At 42.7% G+C, this 16,827-nt stretch overlaps 1 protein-coding gene and 1 long non-coding RNA gene across 4 annotated transcripts in view; one reads left to right on the forward strand and one right to left on the reverse strand.

Moving 5' to 3' along the window:
• Positions 1-9,232, forward strand: part of CISD1 (CDGSH iron sulfur domain 1) — a 13,568-nt gene extending 4,336 nt beyond the window's left edge. For 2 of the 3 annotated variants that reach the window (XM_063406133.1, XM_063406135.1), the window contains exons 2-3: positions 2,904-3,109; positions 7,278-9,232. In XM_063406133.1, coding sequence (XP_063262203.1) covers positions 2,904-3,109; positions 7,278-7,367 — 296 coding nt within the window. In that variant the 3' untranslated portion in view covers positions 7,368-9,232. Of the gene's footprint in view, positions 1-2,903; positions 3,110-7,277 lie in introns of those variants that run through there. The other variant, XM_063406134.1, reaches the window with a different exon arrangement.
• An 18-nt stretch (positions 9,233-9,250) lies between these two features.
• On the reverse strand, positions 9,251-16,754 carry LOC134554947 (uncharacterized). The gene is made up of 2 exons (XR_010081349.1): positions 16,505-16,754; positions 9,251-14,888 (listed from the first exon to the last, which is right to left on the reverse strand). It is a non-coding gene; the product is annotated as an uncharacterized LOC134554947 (long non-coding RNA).
• Between the last annotated feature and the right edge of the window lie 73 nt (positions 16,755-16,827).

Consider the following 16,827-nt stretch of genomic DNA (forward strand, 5'->3'; position numbering starts at 1 on the left):
TATTTAGAAATAAGTGTTCTTCTTCCAGGTGCATTTTATGGTTAACTTAGTTAGCAAGATTAAACAGGTGTTCCAGCTTTTCCAGATCTGTGTGTGAAACAAGACAAAACTTGCTGCCTCTGAAACCCTGTAGCATGATTTAACAGAGTCTGTTGAATAAGTTCAAATATTTCTTCTAAATTTGCATTATATTTATTAAGCAATTCTGGAATTTAAAGAATAAGACTGCTTTACCTGTCTGGATTTAATGCATTATTGGTTGATACAATTTTCCATCCTGAAAGGGAAAAAGTGAGGTGGCTGAAGGGAAGTGATGAAAAAAATTAATAAAGTAGAAAAGACATTCCTCTAGTATAAGAAAAAATACGTGAAGCTGTTGATACATATACAACTTGCCTGTGTGTGTAAAGGATGGCTCTGGCCCTTGGGAGAAGAGGATCACTGCAAGATGAGATGATTTAATTCATGATCTCTGCTTGCTGAGCTGGCTCTGATGTGCTCAGTCATGGGGATGGCCCAGGGGATGTCACAGGGATCTGGGCTGGCTGCAGATGTGCAGAACAGCTCTTCTGAATGTGCTGCTGAATTTTAGTACAGACTTCTCTTGCTTGTAGTGAGTCACAGAAATATTACCAATTCTTTTTCGTCTTGTTTGCTGTGTTCTCTTGGACTTTTGGTTGAGAACAGGTAAAGATCAGCTTCCTTAAGATGCAGTACCTTAAAGGGTGCTTCAGTTCCAGGAGCCACCTGTGGTCTTCATTGAAGTCACTCTTTCCCCTTAGATTTCATAAGGGAATGGATATGGTCCCCCTGTGCCCTTATCACTTATTTAAAATGCAGCTGAGGATTTGGACCGTGGGCAGGGCATTGGGAGCAGCTTGGGCAGTCCTTGCAATTGCTGCTTCCCCGAAAGCCACGCAGTCAGCAGTCCCTCAGGTTTGCTTCTGCTGTTGTAGCTGCACTTGACATTTCAGCAGGGGTCACTTCAAATGTGTCAGAGCCAGCAGGTCCCTGAGCTTGGCGAGCACCTCCTCCCTGCTCCAGTGGGACAGGGCAGGGGTGCTGCAGTGGCTTTTCTTGGGACAGCTGCTGTCTTGGACTTAAACTGTAGCTGTTCCTTTGATTGGTTTGGTCTGTTGTGCTAAATTAAAGCAGATTTTCATAGAGTCCTTTTAAAAAATTATTTTCCTCACTTCTTTACCAAAATTAATGCATTACTCTGGGGAATAAAGGGTGAGAACTCACTGGTTGGATATAAAACATATAAATTCACAACAAGGTCTTGGGCTTCTATTGTTTTAAGGAGTTGGGGAGCAGAGAAACATGCCTGCCCTAAATTCTTCCATGTTAAAGAAGATTTTCTGTATCTTAATATCACTTTACTGTTGCAGGAGGGGTTTGTCACTCATTAGCAGGGGAGGCTCAGTGTATGTTGGTCTCTTCTGTGAGATTCACTAAGAAAATGAACTCTGAAGGATTTCTGCATGTTTTACTCCTTCAGTAATGCTCTAAGGAGTACCTGCCTTCCCTGATCTCACAGGGCTGCAGGCACTGCAGATAGATGTTTAATTCCACACACTGCTACAGCCAGACTGTAGGGTCAGTGTGGTGCCTATGAGCTAACACAGTGCTTCAGCTGAGGAAAGGGCTTGATACAGATTTTAGCAAAGTCTGGGACAGGGACAGAAAACCCTGATACTTTTAGTCCAAGCTCACAGTGGAAGTACAGCAAGTCAGCGGGTCATGGAAAGTAGCAAGAACTAACAAAGGTTTTTGTTTCTTCCTAGGCTTGGACATTGCGATGTCTCTTGCTCCACAGATGCCATCTCAATTGGCATCTTACAAATCCAATTAAAACATAGAAATTCCCAACTGGAGACTGTTCTACTTTTACTAAGTTCTGTAAATGTGTTAAAACTTCAATTCTTGTTTATTTTTCTGTAAACAGAACTTGCAGGATATGCAAGTATGTAGAAGTGGTGGATAAAAAGCAAAGAAAGAGCAGCCACTTGTTACTCTGAAAGGAAACAACCAGACCTGGTGCTGCTGCCTGAACCTTTGAGCCAAAGACCAGCATATTTTCATGAAACAGAGAGAAAACAATAGAGCCACAAAAAAGTAGGAAAGCTTCTTGCAGGAATGGACATTGTACTAAGAAACTGCAAAAATTTTATTGGTAAATAAAGGGAGGAAGAGTGAGGATGAGGAGTGGTGGCAAGAGATTTTTTTAATGAAAGTTGTGTTGCAGAGATTCAGGACTTAATCTAGTTAAAGTAAATATGTGCTATGATTCTTAAATATCTTTTTTTATCCTTGTTCTTACTTCTATACCATAGTAGGGATTTAATCTAAGATGGCTTTTGTTACTGGTGGTAGTATGTTTAATAATTTCCCCATTGCCAAACAACTGCTTTGAGGTTTTTTAGTTACAAGATGCATTTTATTAAAAGTTACTCAGTGCCCATGCCTTTGTGGGGAGAAACCTGATTTTGGGTTGTTGGTGCTAACTGCTCTTCTTTAGTAACTTCTTGCAACTGAAACAAACACCACAGGTTTTATTTTTTTTTGCTGCTACAGGATGTACTTACACCTGGTTTAATATGCTGAGCTTTGAAACAGTGTAGTACTGATATTAATGTCAGAGTTTGCTAAATAGAAGAGTAAAAAACAAAACAAAAACATGAAAACTCTGCCAGGTTAATTCTCACCTTTGTGTAGAAAGGACTTGGGTGAGGTAGAACTCTGAGCAATAGCAAAAAGCATTACTACTACAGAACAAAAAGACCTGTTGGAAAGTAAAAAGGTGTTGCTCCAAGCATGTGAAAACATTTACTGCTCAGTGGTTTTAATAAATGTTGTGGTCAAAACCTGACAGTCTCTTGTTTTTTCTTCTCTTACTTCAGTTGAATGGATTGGTGCAGTCTCCTTAGCTGCTGGAGCAGCTGCTGTTGGATATCTAGCTTACAAAAAATTCCTCTCTAAAGACAAATGCTGCAAAGCAATGGTGAACCCCCATATCCAGAAGGATAACCCCAAGGTAGTCCATGCCTTTGATATGGAAGATCTGGGAGACAAGGCTGTGTACTGTCGTTGCTGGAGGTCTAAGAAGGTAAGAGAAGATTTAATGGGTCCAGTGTTGTTTGTGTGCATGCATCTTTCAGCAAAACTATTTTAAACTGCTTAATTTAGAGAAAATTAACCTCTTTTCACCTAAAGTGTTCTGCACTGAGATGCAGCCATGTTCTAATCTGCAGAAGCCTGCAGATCAGTGCTAACAGTGGGCAAAACATTTCTGTAGCTCTGAAGAAGATCCCTTGAGAGAGAGCAACTGTCATGAGAGAGAGCACGATCATGAGTGACAGATACAATTTTGTGTGCTACCTGTGCCAGTACTGAGGCTTATCCAAAACCATTGGCCTGTTGGCAGCAGGAGCTCAGGAAACACAGTCTGTGAGGATCTTAAACACCTCCTTTTGGAGAAAATTGGAAGCTTAGTCAGAAAGTACCTTGCTAGTAGTACATAGTGTATGCTGGTGCAATCACAGTGGCATACTTTAAGCTCCTGTTTTTGAGCAATTAAAAGTCTGGCCTAAATATTGGTCCAGCTTGCTTGCATTTGAAGTTGTGTTGCTTCAGTTGCCTTAAATTAGTGATAACCTAGCCTCTCAATAACAGTACCTCAGATTTAAATCTGACCTTAGAGATGTGTGATGCCTGATGTAGCTGAGATGTTTATACTTTACCTGTAATGGTAGTTCTGGGATCTGTAATGAGAGAAAGCAGATTGCATGATTAATCCTGTCCGTTTACCACTGGTAAACATTTAAAAGCTGTTTTAGAAGGTGCCAATGTGTGGAGACTGAAATAACACAGACCACCAGAGCCAAATAACTGCCTTGAAATTTAGCTCTCTCTCCTCCAGGGGGGTGAATACTCAACTTCTCAAGTCTTAGACATTGCTCTCATTAGGCCAAACTCAGCAATTTCAGATGCTGTAACTCCGGGTTCTTGCTGTTGTCAGATCTGACTTCATGACCTTGCCAGGAGCTTACAGATTTGTACCTGGATTCCATTTTACAGTGTATCACTGCTAAGGATTAAACAGCATTATGATCTGATGCTGACATAGTCTTGTGGAAGTGGCCTTGTCTTCTTTATTCTGTCTGGAGTCTGAATTGAAAAACTTCCCTACCTGAACACGGGTGTTTGTGCTTTCTGCTTCCTATTTAATCTTCTAAATAGAAATGGAAGATAGTATCTGATTCTACTGGCTGCATTGCAGCTCCTACCAATTGGGTGCTATTGTTTGATATTACCCTTTTTTGGTGTGAAATAAAAACCTTAACAAGTACATTTTGGCATATGTGTAAGGAGTATTGTCAGTTTAGGAACATATTGCCCTACTGAGTTAGAAAGAAAGTAGATGAGGCTATAATGAGTGCATTCTTAGAATTCTTACCTGAAAGGTCTTGTAAAGGCATTGAGGAGGTCAGTGGAAATTTTGGAAGGTATTTGTTTCCTTTTACTGCTGTTTAATGATGAGTATTTTAGTCAACATGTTCCACCTCAAGGACTAGTTCCCGGTTTTGTTGCCTCCTCTTGCTTTGATGGGCTGACTTTGCAGCATGGGTAGCATACCCTCTAATAGGGTTTGTGTGCTTCTCATGTTTGTTATTGCCCAACAGTAATAAAATACATCATTCTTACATGATTGTCATCTCTGGGAGCTGCTTAATGAGCATTACCTGGCTCTCAAAGTTCTCAAACTGTTTAAATTTGTAACTTTATGGTGTCAGAAGGTGGAATGTGTGTCAATGCAGGAAGTTACACTTACTTCAAATGCATTCAGTACCTGCCATGTTTTTGTTAAATAGGTGCATATAAAGGCTGGAAGAAATGTCCTTTTTGTGTCACTCTGTGCACTTCCCATGAGATTCAGGCTCACTGAGGCATGAGGCTGTTGGTAGAACTGGTAGCATTAGGAACCACAGGATGTTTCTGTTGCAGTGATGGTGTGCATGCACTTACAGCTGACCCCCATGGTGTTCCTCCTCTACAGGAATAACAAAACAGTTGGGCTGTACCAGAGTATTTTAGAGTAACTCTTGAAAGAAGAGCAGTTGTTTTTGTTTGGTTGGTTGGGTTTTTTTCTAAAATAATGTAGTTAAAACGCTTTTGTGCTAGTCAGAGTCTTTGTGGAATGGATGTGTTTTAAAAAAAACACACGTGGTATCTTGAAATAAGTTTGTTTTGGCGTGTAATTATCTGTTAATAATAAATGGGTGGTTCTTTAAATGACCATTTTCTATTCAGTGCTGTGCTCTGCAGGTACTTCATAGTTGTTCAGTTCAGTGAAAAAGCCAGTGCTCAGACTTACCAGTGGAGAGGCAAGATTTTTATCTTTAAACTGTAATTAAAGTTAGAACACTTGTTTTCTGACTTGCCTTCATTTTTAGGTGTGAGGTGGGGCAGGGGGAAATGAATTTGCTGTCTTTTTACACTGACCTGTGTGTGTTCCAGAGAAGTGTTAGTCCCCAGGTTGTGGGTTGAGGAATACTGCTGCAGACTATCAGCAGAAACAGTGACAGAGAATCCAAACGTGTCAGGGGCAATCAGCTGAGCTGTCCAGGTCCTGTACAATTCCCCTGGGGTTTGAGCTTTGGCCACTGTTGCTGCCAGCCTGCTTTGCTTTAGTCAGGCATGAACACGTCGTGTCAGGCCCAGTACCCTCCTGTGCCATTTGTGGTCTTTAAGGTGACCAGGTGGGTGCTGTGTCCAGTGTGCTGAGGCCAGCTGACAGGAGATGGAAGCACAGCAGTCACCCTGGTAGCTGTTAAAGATGTCTGGATGCTATCTGAACCCAGGAATCCCCAATCCCATCATTTCTGTTGCTTGGAAATTTGAAGTGATGATGTTGCTGGAGCTGAACTTTGCGTTGCCTCCTTGGAGCTTGTGAGATGTTAATGTTTGATGGAAGCTGTGTCATTGCATCTGTGGAGACCAGGGGACTGTGATGTTGCATGGAAAAACAACTGGCCAGGAACATCTGCTGTTGAGAGCTGGTCAGTGTCCCACAAACACACATTCCTGTTTGCTCACATTTTGTCCAAGTGTCTCTCAGTACTTATTCATTGAGTCACAAGTCACTGACGGGATGAGAAAGTTTCTCCATGAATCAGCTTACATGAGCATTGTCTGAATTCAAGGTTTCTCTGTTGAGAAATACCGCATGCCATTTTTAGCTTAGGTTTTGACACTTCGTTACTGTGAAAAGCCAGAAGAAACCCTCACCTCACCTCTCTCCTTCCCTCCTAATACTACCTTAGAGACAAAGTAGCATTATTTTTAAAAGCTCTTTACATTGTTTCATTGTATTGGTTTTGTGCAGTACTTTGAAATCTTTTATTCTAACTAAGCAGGGGTGGTTGGGTATTAATGTTTTTCAAAGGCTGTGACTGAAGTAGGAACATTGAGATCAGCAGAACTTTGCATACTGACTGTGATGGTACTGCAAGAGAACAGTATTGTTGCAAAGGCAAAAGCTGAGTCATGCCCAACTTTGAGTCCCATTACTTCTAAGCAAAGAAAATTGAAACTGATTGCAAAATACCAGTGTGTGATTTCTGTGGTCATCTCCAGAGCTTCCTATGCAGAGGTGGTGTAGCCCTGAAAAAGCATCCTTGAGAAGTGATGGGATCCTCACTCCCACTGCCTCACAGAATGTCTTTCAGCTCTTCCACTGATAAGAACTTCCCAGGAACAGTAGTTACCACTTTGCTGTGACCTGTGCAGGTAGAGCTGGCTAAAGGTTTTTAAAGTCCCTCTAATTCTTGCTCTGGCCAGCCTGTCCTAGGGTGGGGTTTGTTTGGGGTTTTTTAATGGGACAGATATTTCTTCAGATCACTTCCAGCAGATGTGGCTCTTAAGGGCAGCACTGAGGATGTGTGGGGCAAGGTTTAGAGTAAGATACTCCAGGTAGGTCACACTGAAGGTCTGCTCAGGCTGTAGTTTTCTCCTGCCTGCCTGAGGCAGGAACACCAAAGAGTGGACTTTGGTGGCTGCTTTTTTAGAACAAGCCCCTTGTCTGCTCTGTGCTAATAAGGATAAAGCTAATGTCCACCCAAAACTCAAGGAGACCTGAGATGCTGGCACAAAAGTTGTGGTCTGTGGTTTCAGTGGGTTTAATGAGAAGATGCCTAATAAACTTTCAGCCCAGGTGCTTAGTTCTGGCTCTGGATGTACTTTAGATGTGTTTATTCTTTCTTTTCTTTTTCCAGTTCCCGCTGTGTGATGGCTCTCACACAAAGCACAACGAGGAAACCGGTGACAACGTTGGGCCTCTGATCATCAAGAGGAAGGAGGCCTAGAGTGGACACTAGAAGCTACAGAATCAATGTCTGACAAATCTTCTGTTGTCTTGTAATTGGGGGAAAAAAAACCCCACAAATTCTTTGTCATATCACTGAAGACTTCCCAATGTAGTATACACATCAGGCTTTAGCATGTATATTTTCTCTGATGCTTGTTGTCCTTCAATCACTACAATGCATAATTTACTAAGTAGTCCTGATTTCAATTTTTTGTCCTGTAAAGTGTGTGTACCCTCTCACTGAGTGTGAAGCTGAGGCACAGAATGTACTTCATCAGGAAATAGGTATTAAATTATTTTCAAATACATGTGTATCAAAAGGTAGATATTAAAATCCTGGAGAGGTTCTAAAGTCACAGAGCTGGATAGATGTCAATGTAAAAGGCAGTGGCAGGGAAGAAATCACAGTGCCATCTTAATCTCTGATTATGCTGCATTTTCTGCAGGTGTCACGTTTGTCCTGTTACACTACTGTGCTGTATGACTTCTGTAAAAGAACAAATTCAAATTGCTAGCTATGAACAGACAACAGAAAAGGCTGAAAGTAAGATGGGGCTAGAGAGCAACTTTACCTTTGATTTTACAGCAGCATTGAAACTTGACCCTAGTTCCATTTGGTATCAAGAAAATACTATCCAAACTGCAAACCTGTCTTTAGAGTAGGGTTAGGAAAATGGTCTCTGAGAGATTCCTTAATAGATGGGTGGAATGACACAAAGTGCTCCAAGAGTGATGGCAGAGTTGTTTTTGCTGTTGGAGAAAGCCTTAGTTTCACTTGCAGTCTTTCAGTGAAGCCAACCTCCCCAGACCACAGGGTGCTTCTGTGGGGTGGCTGTGCTGATTAATTCCAGAAGCTGAAATAAAAACTGAAACCCCACCCTTCATCACCATCTCCTTCACCATTGCACTGGCTGGTTCTGGAAAGCTTTTCCCAATGAGAAGGGAGGAGGCATCCCTTTCTTACTATGTGGCCTTAGGCTCTATGTGTCTTAACTCCTGCCTCCCTGGGCTGCCATTGTGGTTCAGCTGATTTTACCAAAAACCCTGGCATGGATGAAGAAAGGCTTTGAAAACAGATGGAAACAAGAAGGGAGGGAAGGATGAGATAGAGCGAGCTCTTACCCTCCTTACCCATGGCACTTTGTCTTCTTGTTTGGCTTGGTTGCATTAATGGCTGTCACGTTGGTTTCCTTAAATAGCTTTGATTTATTAACATGCGTGTGAGGACAAAGCAAAACCCAAAGAGTGAGGCAGCAGGGGGCAGTTTTGTACTGAACCCAGCCCATTAGTGTAACTGTGGCCTGCATGAGATTGAGCTCTGAATATCCTGGGACAGAAACTACCTCAGGGCTACATGAAAGGCCTTGTTAAGAAGCTGACACTTTCGCCTGGACCCTTAAGGATTCTTCAGATGACCAGGGCAGGAGAGGTTCTATTTATTTGATTTTTTAAAGGTGGTTGGTACAATTGGTGAAAACTAAAGATGTTTAGCATAGTCTCTAAGTGAAGCTTTCAGAGCCTGAGGTCTTGGCCAACTGGTCTGGATTTGGGCAGAACGCACAAAATGTAAAGAAGGAGGCACAGGTAAAGAAAGGGGGAATGTTGGAGTAAGGGCACTACTGCCCAAGAGACCTCTACTTGAAAGAAGTTGCAGTCAAATCGTTAGTTTGTCTTTTCTGTCTGTCTTGAGTGTAAAGTCACTTGATATTTTTTACTTTGCTGAGTACTAATGCATATGGAAAGTTGTTTTAACCTTAAATTATCAAATACATTTTATCCAAAGCAAAGTAACTTCTGTATTACTAGAATATGACACTGGATATTTCTGTATTTTTGTCAAATACACATTTGAGCTCATGGTAATCTCGAAGTTGTAAAGTCTGTGTTCTCATGGGTGTGCTCTTTCTTTCAGTAGTGCTGTACAGCAGTGCTGCTGTAGCCATGAACCTGTGTCTGGAGTGGATTTTCCTTCTGAGACTCCCTTTCCTGTCAACATCAAACCTGGCTGCTCCTGAAGGAATAGAAATTCAGTGCTAATAGTCTGAGAAATGAAGTCCTCAGGTTTCAGATGAGTCTCCTGAGTCATAAAACTGTTTTGGGGGGTTTGCCAATAAAATATTTTTGGGAGTTTGGGCATCAGGGAAGTGGGCCCCATGGGAAGTTTTTATTCTTTATAGAGTCTGTGTTGATTTACATCCTGGTGACTTTTGTTTTGGAGAAATGTTGCATTTCTAAATATTGATTTGAGTGTTCAGATCTTAATTAGAGGCACATGCAGTTCCTGTACTGTACCTTATTTATGCTAGCTGTTGAAATGTGATAATGAGAAGAGAGTCTTGGATTTGAGGAAACAAACTTAATCAAGCAGTCTCAGTGAGCATCACAGAGAACACTTCATTTTTTCTCTTAGTACCATAATATGTCATCATATGCCCATAATATTCTAATGGGCAGAGTGCTTGACTGTTCCAGTGTTTTCCTAAGTCTCTTTCTTTAGTTGTTTCCTCAAATAATCTCTAGAGTATAAAGTGCATTGGTTACATTTCTACCAGTTTTAACCATAAAGAAATTATGCAGATGTGCAATTTTGACCTCAGATTGAAGCTCCTAATAGAAATCCCTCAAAAATTAAAGCAGAGAAAAATCCCTGCTGAGAGTAAAACTATTTCTGCTCCTTATTGTTATTTTCAGCATGCAAGTGTTTGTTGGGAAGGTCAAGAAATTAAAGTACTGATTCTTGAGTAATTGAGTGTGATTCATCAAAGTAGTGTGAATGCCAGGTATTTACCAGGGGTATTTAATTCAGCAGCAGTGCTGGCTGAGCCCAGGCAGCTGCAAGTGCTGCATAAATACATTAGCAACTAAGCAGTGTTTCATGCCCAGAGCCTCTTGCACCTTGAGTCCAGAAGTTGTATTGCCAATTTTGACAGCAGGCCTGCTAAAATTACCATACTGTTGCTGTTTGCGCCTCGTTCTCTGGTGCTGTTGGGGTCTGTAAAACTTAACTGGTGCAGTTGTGCAGCAGTTGGACTTGGATTTTCCTTTCAGTGCAATGCAACTGAAGACATGGAAGCGTGAGTCACTGTTGTATCACAGCTGCTCACTCCCAAGAAACGGAAGAACATTTTATAATAGCAGGAAGGATAAGAATGTAGGCATGAAACTAAACATTGGTTTTGCAGAGGAACCTTGTCAGCTGGCTTCTCCTTAGCCACCCTGGACTCGGAAGTCTCATGCTAAATTTGGCTTTTGTTTCAACTCCTGAAGCTTCAAGGTTAACCAAACCCACGCTGAGCCTTGACTGTATTAGGTGGACAGTCACAATCTCCCCCTTGCCTGTGGACAGAGAGGATGCCAGGAAGTTGAGTTTATTGGTGTTCACCATCGCTCTTCCAGCCTAGGCAGACGTGTTCAGTCCAGCAGTGTTGGGTACCTGTTCCCCCATTTGCTCTCTGTATCCAGGCTTGTTCTGCCATGGTTTTCCTGCATTGATGAGTGGCTTTGTTGTTTTGCACTGTCATAATTATTTTCCTAGAGCCATGATTAATTTAGAATGGGTACCTGGGCCTGCTGCTTGAAGCTCTCTGATGCTTGTTTTCTTCAGCTGCTTGGGTGTGTAGTGCATTTCTTGGCAGGATGATTTCCAAGCTGCCTGATGCTGAGGCTAATACAGAGAACAGCTGAATAAAAACTAAGTAACATAAAAATAAATTTGGGAAGAGAGAGAAGGAAAGGGGAGAAAAAAATGTGGATGGGAGGACAGCATAAGCTAGGGAAGATTCATGTAACAGTACTACATGGTAGCAAAAAGGGGTAAATCAAATGACACAATGCTATGTCGCATTTCATTGTATACTCTAATAGAGCCATAAAAAGTAACAAGTAACAATTCTGTTAGCTAAAGCCGTGCTGCTCAGAGTTGAAGGGGTTATATGTTTGAGCAGACATCTCTTCCTGGGGTTTTCCTTCCTCAGCTGAAATCCCACAGTGCTGGACAGAAAGCAGCACACACCAGTGCGGTGCGTGTCATTACAGTCCCTGTTCCTCCACACCCCACTTTGTAAGATGTTTAATTAGATGGGCAGTTGTAATAAATAGAAGGAATATTTATTGGTATGCCCCAAGAAGTCAGTAAAATCACACCAGGTTTACAGGACTAGCAAAGCAGGGTGCAGTGCATCTGTCCACCTTGCCCATATGCAGTTTGGAGTGGTAGGAAGGGATTTACCTGGCTTCTCAAGCAACTTCTGTTCCCTTCAGAAAAGGAAGGAGAAGCAGAAGCTACGAAGTTCTCACATAAGCACAGATAGATCATGTCTCTTGTTATGTTTTTCCTAGCTGAAGACTCAGCCATCCCTCTTTCCTATTTGACATTGCACTGCCCTTTATCCACTCTACTCTGCATCCTTTTTTGTCATGCAGACTGCAGTTTTCTTTTGCTGTTTGTGTATGTGTGGTAGACTTACACCAAAAAAAGTGTCTTCTCTTTCCAGGAGTAGCCTGTGCAAAAAAGCTTCCTGAGCCTCCCAGAGATGACATCTTTAATGTATAAAGCATTCAAAAACCAGTGTACTCCAAGGGTCTGCTCAGTAACTGCAATGTTTGTTCTGTTCAGTCGAGTTAGCTGGCAACAGGCAGCAAAATGAATGATATGGTCACACTGCATAACTTTTCTCAAATACTTTTTTACAGCTGGAAAATATCACCATACATGGGTAAGACATGTTCAAGATGCACTGTCTGTTCACTGCCAGGGCTCTTGCTCAAGATTCTGGTACCAACACAACGGCCAGCACAGCTTTCCATTGCAGTAATTAGTAAATTTTATGCCCTTTTCAAACAGTTTGTTCTTTCAATCTCATTCTTGGCTCTAACAGCTGTGTAGCTTAAATTACATTTTAGGGGTTGTGACTGTTTTGCAAATAAATTTTGGCAGTAGAATATCATTTTATAGAACAGACTTTTTTAATGCCAGTGGGTTTAATCAATAAATAAGTGTTTAATTTACTGTAGGTGGAGCCAATCTATGTCACCTCTAAGGAAAGACAAACAGGCATTTTAAATAAATCTCTTGGCATGCTAATCACCTTAAGTCAAGTTCTGGGCTTATCCTAAAGCATTAGGATGTAACTGATAAAATCCAAATGCCAACATGCATTTGTAAACCCTGAACAACCCCTGATAGTGATACAACTCTGTACTTGGAAAAAAATCCCTTTTTAGAAGGACAAAGGGAGGATCTGTATCTGCATGTAAGCCATGAGATCAGGAGATGGTACCAAAGACTTTGATCTCAAGTTTCTGTTTCTGATAGAAGCTCAGCTTCATTTTCAAAGATGTCAAAGCACACACATCTGGCATTGTTGTTTGCTAGGACTGGAGGCAGCTAAAGCCTGTTTCAGCTATTCAGGCTCTCCACAAATCATGGTTTAATCTTTCATACTGATAGTTAATGGTATGTTCCTATTCTCTGAGAGACCAGGCATGGAAGCTGGACTCAGTATAAGTCGTGCTGAGGGTACACAGAGCAACAAAGTGACACCTTTTGTCTTGCCCTCAATGCTCTTCCTGCTGCTTCCCAAAAATGTGTTGGCTTTTTTTGGCTGCAGATGCACACTGGGCTGATGATCTCAGGCAGCTCTTAACAGCGACTTCAGTCACTTCAGGCTTCTTTCCTGGGCCATGACAGCCAGATCCATCATCAGCGTCAAAGAGCTGTGGTTTGGATTACTTCCCTCGAAGTGTGTTACCCTACATTTATACTGAGACTCCTCTGCCAACAGTGTGCCTTTTGTTCAGTTTTGTGAGATCCTGCAGGATGTTGTTATTGGCAGCATTTGACTGCCCTGGGGAGGTCAGGAATATCCATAGACCTGGAGATTTTGTGCACTCTCCCTTCTGCAGGCTGTGAATGAAGATGTTGAATAAAACCAGTCTCAGCAAACACCTACTGCTGCCTCCTCTCCACCATCAAAGCCCTTTCACCTCCCAGCCCTTAACCAACTCTCACTTCAAAAATGAACTTTTCCTTCAAATACTTGGCTTAGTTTCTTGATCACTAAGAAGAAAATAATATCCAAGGATTCTGAAGAACTGTTGAAATGAGCTTCTTACTTTTCTAATTCTTATATCTTTTAATACAGAACAGACCTCTCCAGATTTACAGCTGCAGTTCTGATTGGAGAAAAGGTGATCCAGAAGATAAACAACTGCCATGAGTTAACCTTGCAGTAATCTTTTAAATGTACCATATTATCACAGAGAGTATAGGTTGGCTTTTGACAGCATGCCTTTGTTTTCATTCTAGAAAACCCAAATGGACCAATTGCCAGGGAGGAGAGTAGTGTCAAAAAGCTTGCATCCATTTGCCAGGTAAAATATTAATCATTGTGGGACATGATGCCTGAGTGACAAGGCCATAGCTGGGAAAGAAAGCAGGATGGCATCCTTGAATTTTACAGTTGCAGCAGATAAGGGTAAGTTTAGATTTTCCTTCACTTAGCAAGAACAAAACAGGATAGAACTTCTGTGAATTGAACAAAGGATTAAACACTCTGAGTGATTTTAAGAGGTCACACACAGCAACAAGACTTCTGCTTTGAAATGGCAGGAAAAAAGAGCTGCAATGCAGCTGCAGCTTCCATAGAGCTGTGATGGTGTCTGTGAGTGGGACAGCCTCCCTGCTGCAGGAGCCCCACTGCAGGTGCTCCTGCCTGCCCAGCAGTAGCTGCTTTGGGTGGTGGACATTTGTTCTCAGGCCCGTCAGGCGATGGCCACGCTGTCACACGTACGGTCTGCTGGGCTGGCAGGAGCTAGCACAGCCTGAGGCAGGAAGTGACTCTGTGGGCAGCAGGGTCCATGTCTCTCACAGACCTGGTGCAGAAGGCACTGCTCTGGCAAAACAGCAGTATTTTTGGTGAGGTATGGAGGAGGTGCTGTGAAGGTACAGTGAAAAATCCAGCAGAGTTTGCTGTCAGCATGCTTCTTAGAGTACTGATATTTTGGTGAAGACCCAGCCTCACTTCTCTGTTACCTAATGTCCTCCTGCACTTCCACTTACATAAGAGCTTATTTCCTGTGCTAAACTACCGTGCATCTTGTGGCTAGTTGTTCACTAGCTCTTGTGTTTGCAAAAGGCCTTTATTTCAGCAGAAAGTGACTCTTTTGGAATCCCAGCTCGGTTCGGGGCAGCTGTGCAATCTGCCCATGACACATCACACAGCACACTGTCCTGGTATTTTCTAGGCAATGTCAGTCTGGATGTTGTCACCAGGCTGAATGAAGTAAGATTGATTTTCAGCAACAGTGAGAAAGAGTAATCCAGAATTAAGTAGAATTTTGCCAAATGCATTTTCTCAGGGGAATTGGAGGAGATTCTCAAACAAATGCCCCTCCTTTAGGAGCTGTTCACAGCCCTTCCTTTCTCTTGGAGTGGAGTTGCACAGCCTGGAGATGAGAAGTTTCCTCAGGAATCCTCCTGGTAGGTTCAGTCTTCAGTGCAATCTCTTACAGTATCACACTGTGGAGAAAGGAATTATTTGCCATTTCTGCTATTCTCTCTGTTTCACTTGTTTCATTTTAGGAGAAGTTCCCAGAAAGATTAGTGAACCCCATGTGGTGAGGTGTGAGGGTGGAATGAGTGAGGGGAAGATAGTCTTACGTCACTTGATTCCTGTATGCATAAATCTGACTAAAGCAAATGTCAGGGGAAAGGAAAGAGTCAGTGTTTGCTTATTCCAATTACTCATGCTTTTGTATTTCTCTTAATGCCCTCCAGGCACACTTCTGTTAGCTGCAAGAATATCTAGCAGCTCTCTGTTGAGGACTGGGTGCTTGAATAATCTTTAAATTCCATGGTTTTTGCCTTTAAATTCCATTCTTTTTTCCATTGAGATTTTGAATTCAGGCAGATTGCAGTGTTAGATGGGCACTTAGACAAGTTTGAAATCCCATCTCTGTTTTTCTCTCTGTGTTTAGACCCAGATAGCTGAAGTGCCTCACATCTTTGCAGAGGAAAGTATCTTTCTGCAAGGCTCAGGTTGGCATCCAAACCTTGCAGCAGCTACTGCTATCAAGACTGGGAGCCTTCTCTCTGCCAGACACACACACTTGTGCGTTTTTCACTGTATGCCTCACTAATTCTTGTGCAAGAGTTGGCCAATCTGTGGTATTTCTCTCCTGTGCTAGCAGCCCCCTGGGAAAATTCATCATTGGGTATCTGAAGATGGGAGCTTTCTTTTGAACCCATCTGGCTCCTACTCTTTAGGGCTGGACAGTAATGACTGATGAGAAGGGGATATTCAGGAGGGAGAAATGCCTTCTGCCCAAACATGTTACTTCAGAAAGGATCTTGCTGAGTTGTAACCCCTGTCTGCACCACCTTATCCAATTAAGAGTGTAAAACAAACTGTTCCATGAACAATGAACTAAGAAACTCAGCTTCAATAGATTTATGTTTTGCTCCTTTCTCTCACTCTTCAAGTCCCAATTTTCACTGTGACCTTCCTGCTCCTTTGATACTCTAATTTCCCCAGTAAATCCCTTAAATTGCCAACCACCTGCCACATTTCCCAGCTATGGGATAGGGAAGAGGTGGTAAATAGCCAAGTTTACCATATTGAGGTTTCTGTGATGTCAGTGCCAGTTCTTGAATATGCATCAGGCCATTTTATAAAACCTGGGAAAACAACCTATATCTACTCAAATTAATTTTCCTGTCTCTGGCCTTATTTTCTTGTTTCTGTGTCCTACTAATGCTAAACAGAATTTGATACTGGCAGATATCACAGCAAAAGTGCAGATTTAATACACGGATCTGCTCATTTTATAAGGGAAAGAAGCAGTAATTACAGGCTGTTAAGCAGAGCTGATATGAGCCCTAGTGAAGCGTTAATGAAGCCTCTTAGCCAAGCTTTGAGGTCCTGAGAGTGAATGCAGGGCCATGCATACCTTCCTCTGTCCATGGGGAGGTAACATTCAACTTGGTGATTAATCCCTTATCCAGTTTAATCTGGTGTTGGGCCAGGTGCACTCATCTCCAATGCAAGAGCAGCACGTACAGAGTGTGGAAAGGTTCTGGCTGAGGCTGCTGTAAGGGCTCCCTGTCAGCTGTAAATGTCTGTACTGTTCGCATACCTCGGTTGGATCTCGCTTGCAGTCACTGCGATCTGCTGGAGAGAAACTGAACAAACCTCGGCGTGACGGTAGATTTCTCTAAAAAGGAAGAGGATCGGGGGTATTTCAGGTTACGGAGGATCAGTGGAGGGGAGCCACCCCTGCCCGCCGCCGCACGGGTCTGCCGGCACTGGCGGGGAGCTGCCGGCCCGGCCGGGGCTGTCCCCGGGGCCGGGGTCTCGGGGCCGCTTCGGGCCCTGCCGCTTCTGCAGCGTCCGCGGAACCGGCGCTGCCGTCTGGGCCTCCTCCCGGAGCCGCCCCCACGCGGCCCCACCAGAGGCTCC

Source organism: Prinia subflava, chromosome 9 (assembly GCF_021018805.1).
Source record: "Prinia subflava isolate CZ2003 ecotype Zambia chromosome 9, Cam_Psub_1.2, whole genome shotgun sequence".
Taxonomy (NCBI): domain Eukaryota; kingdom Metazoa; phylum Chordata; class Aves; order Passeriformes; family Cisticolidae; genus Prinia; species Prinia subflava.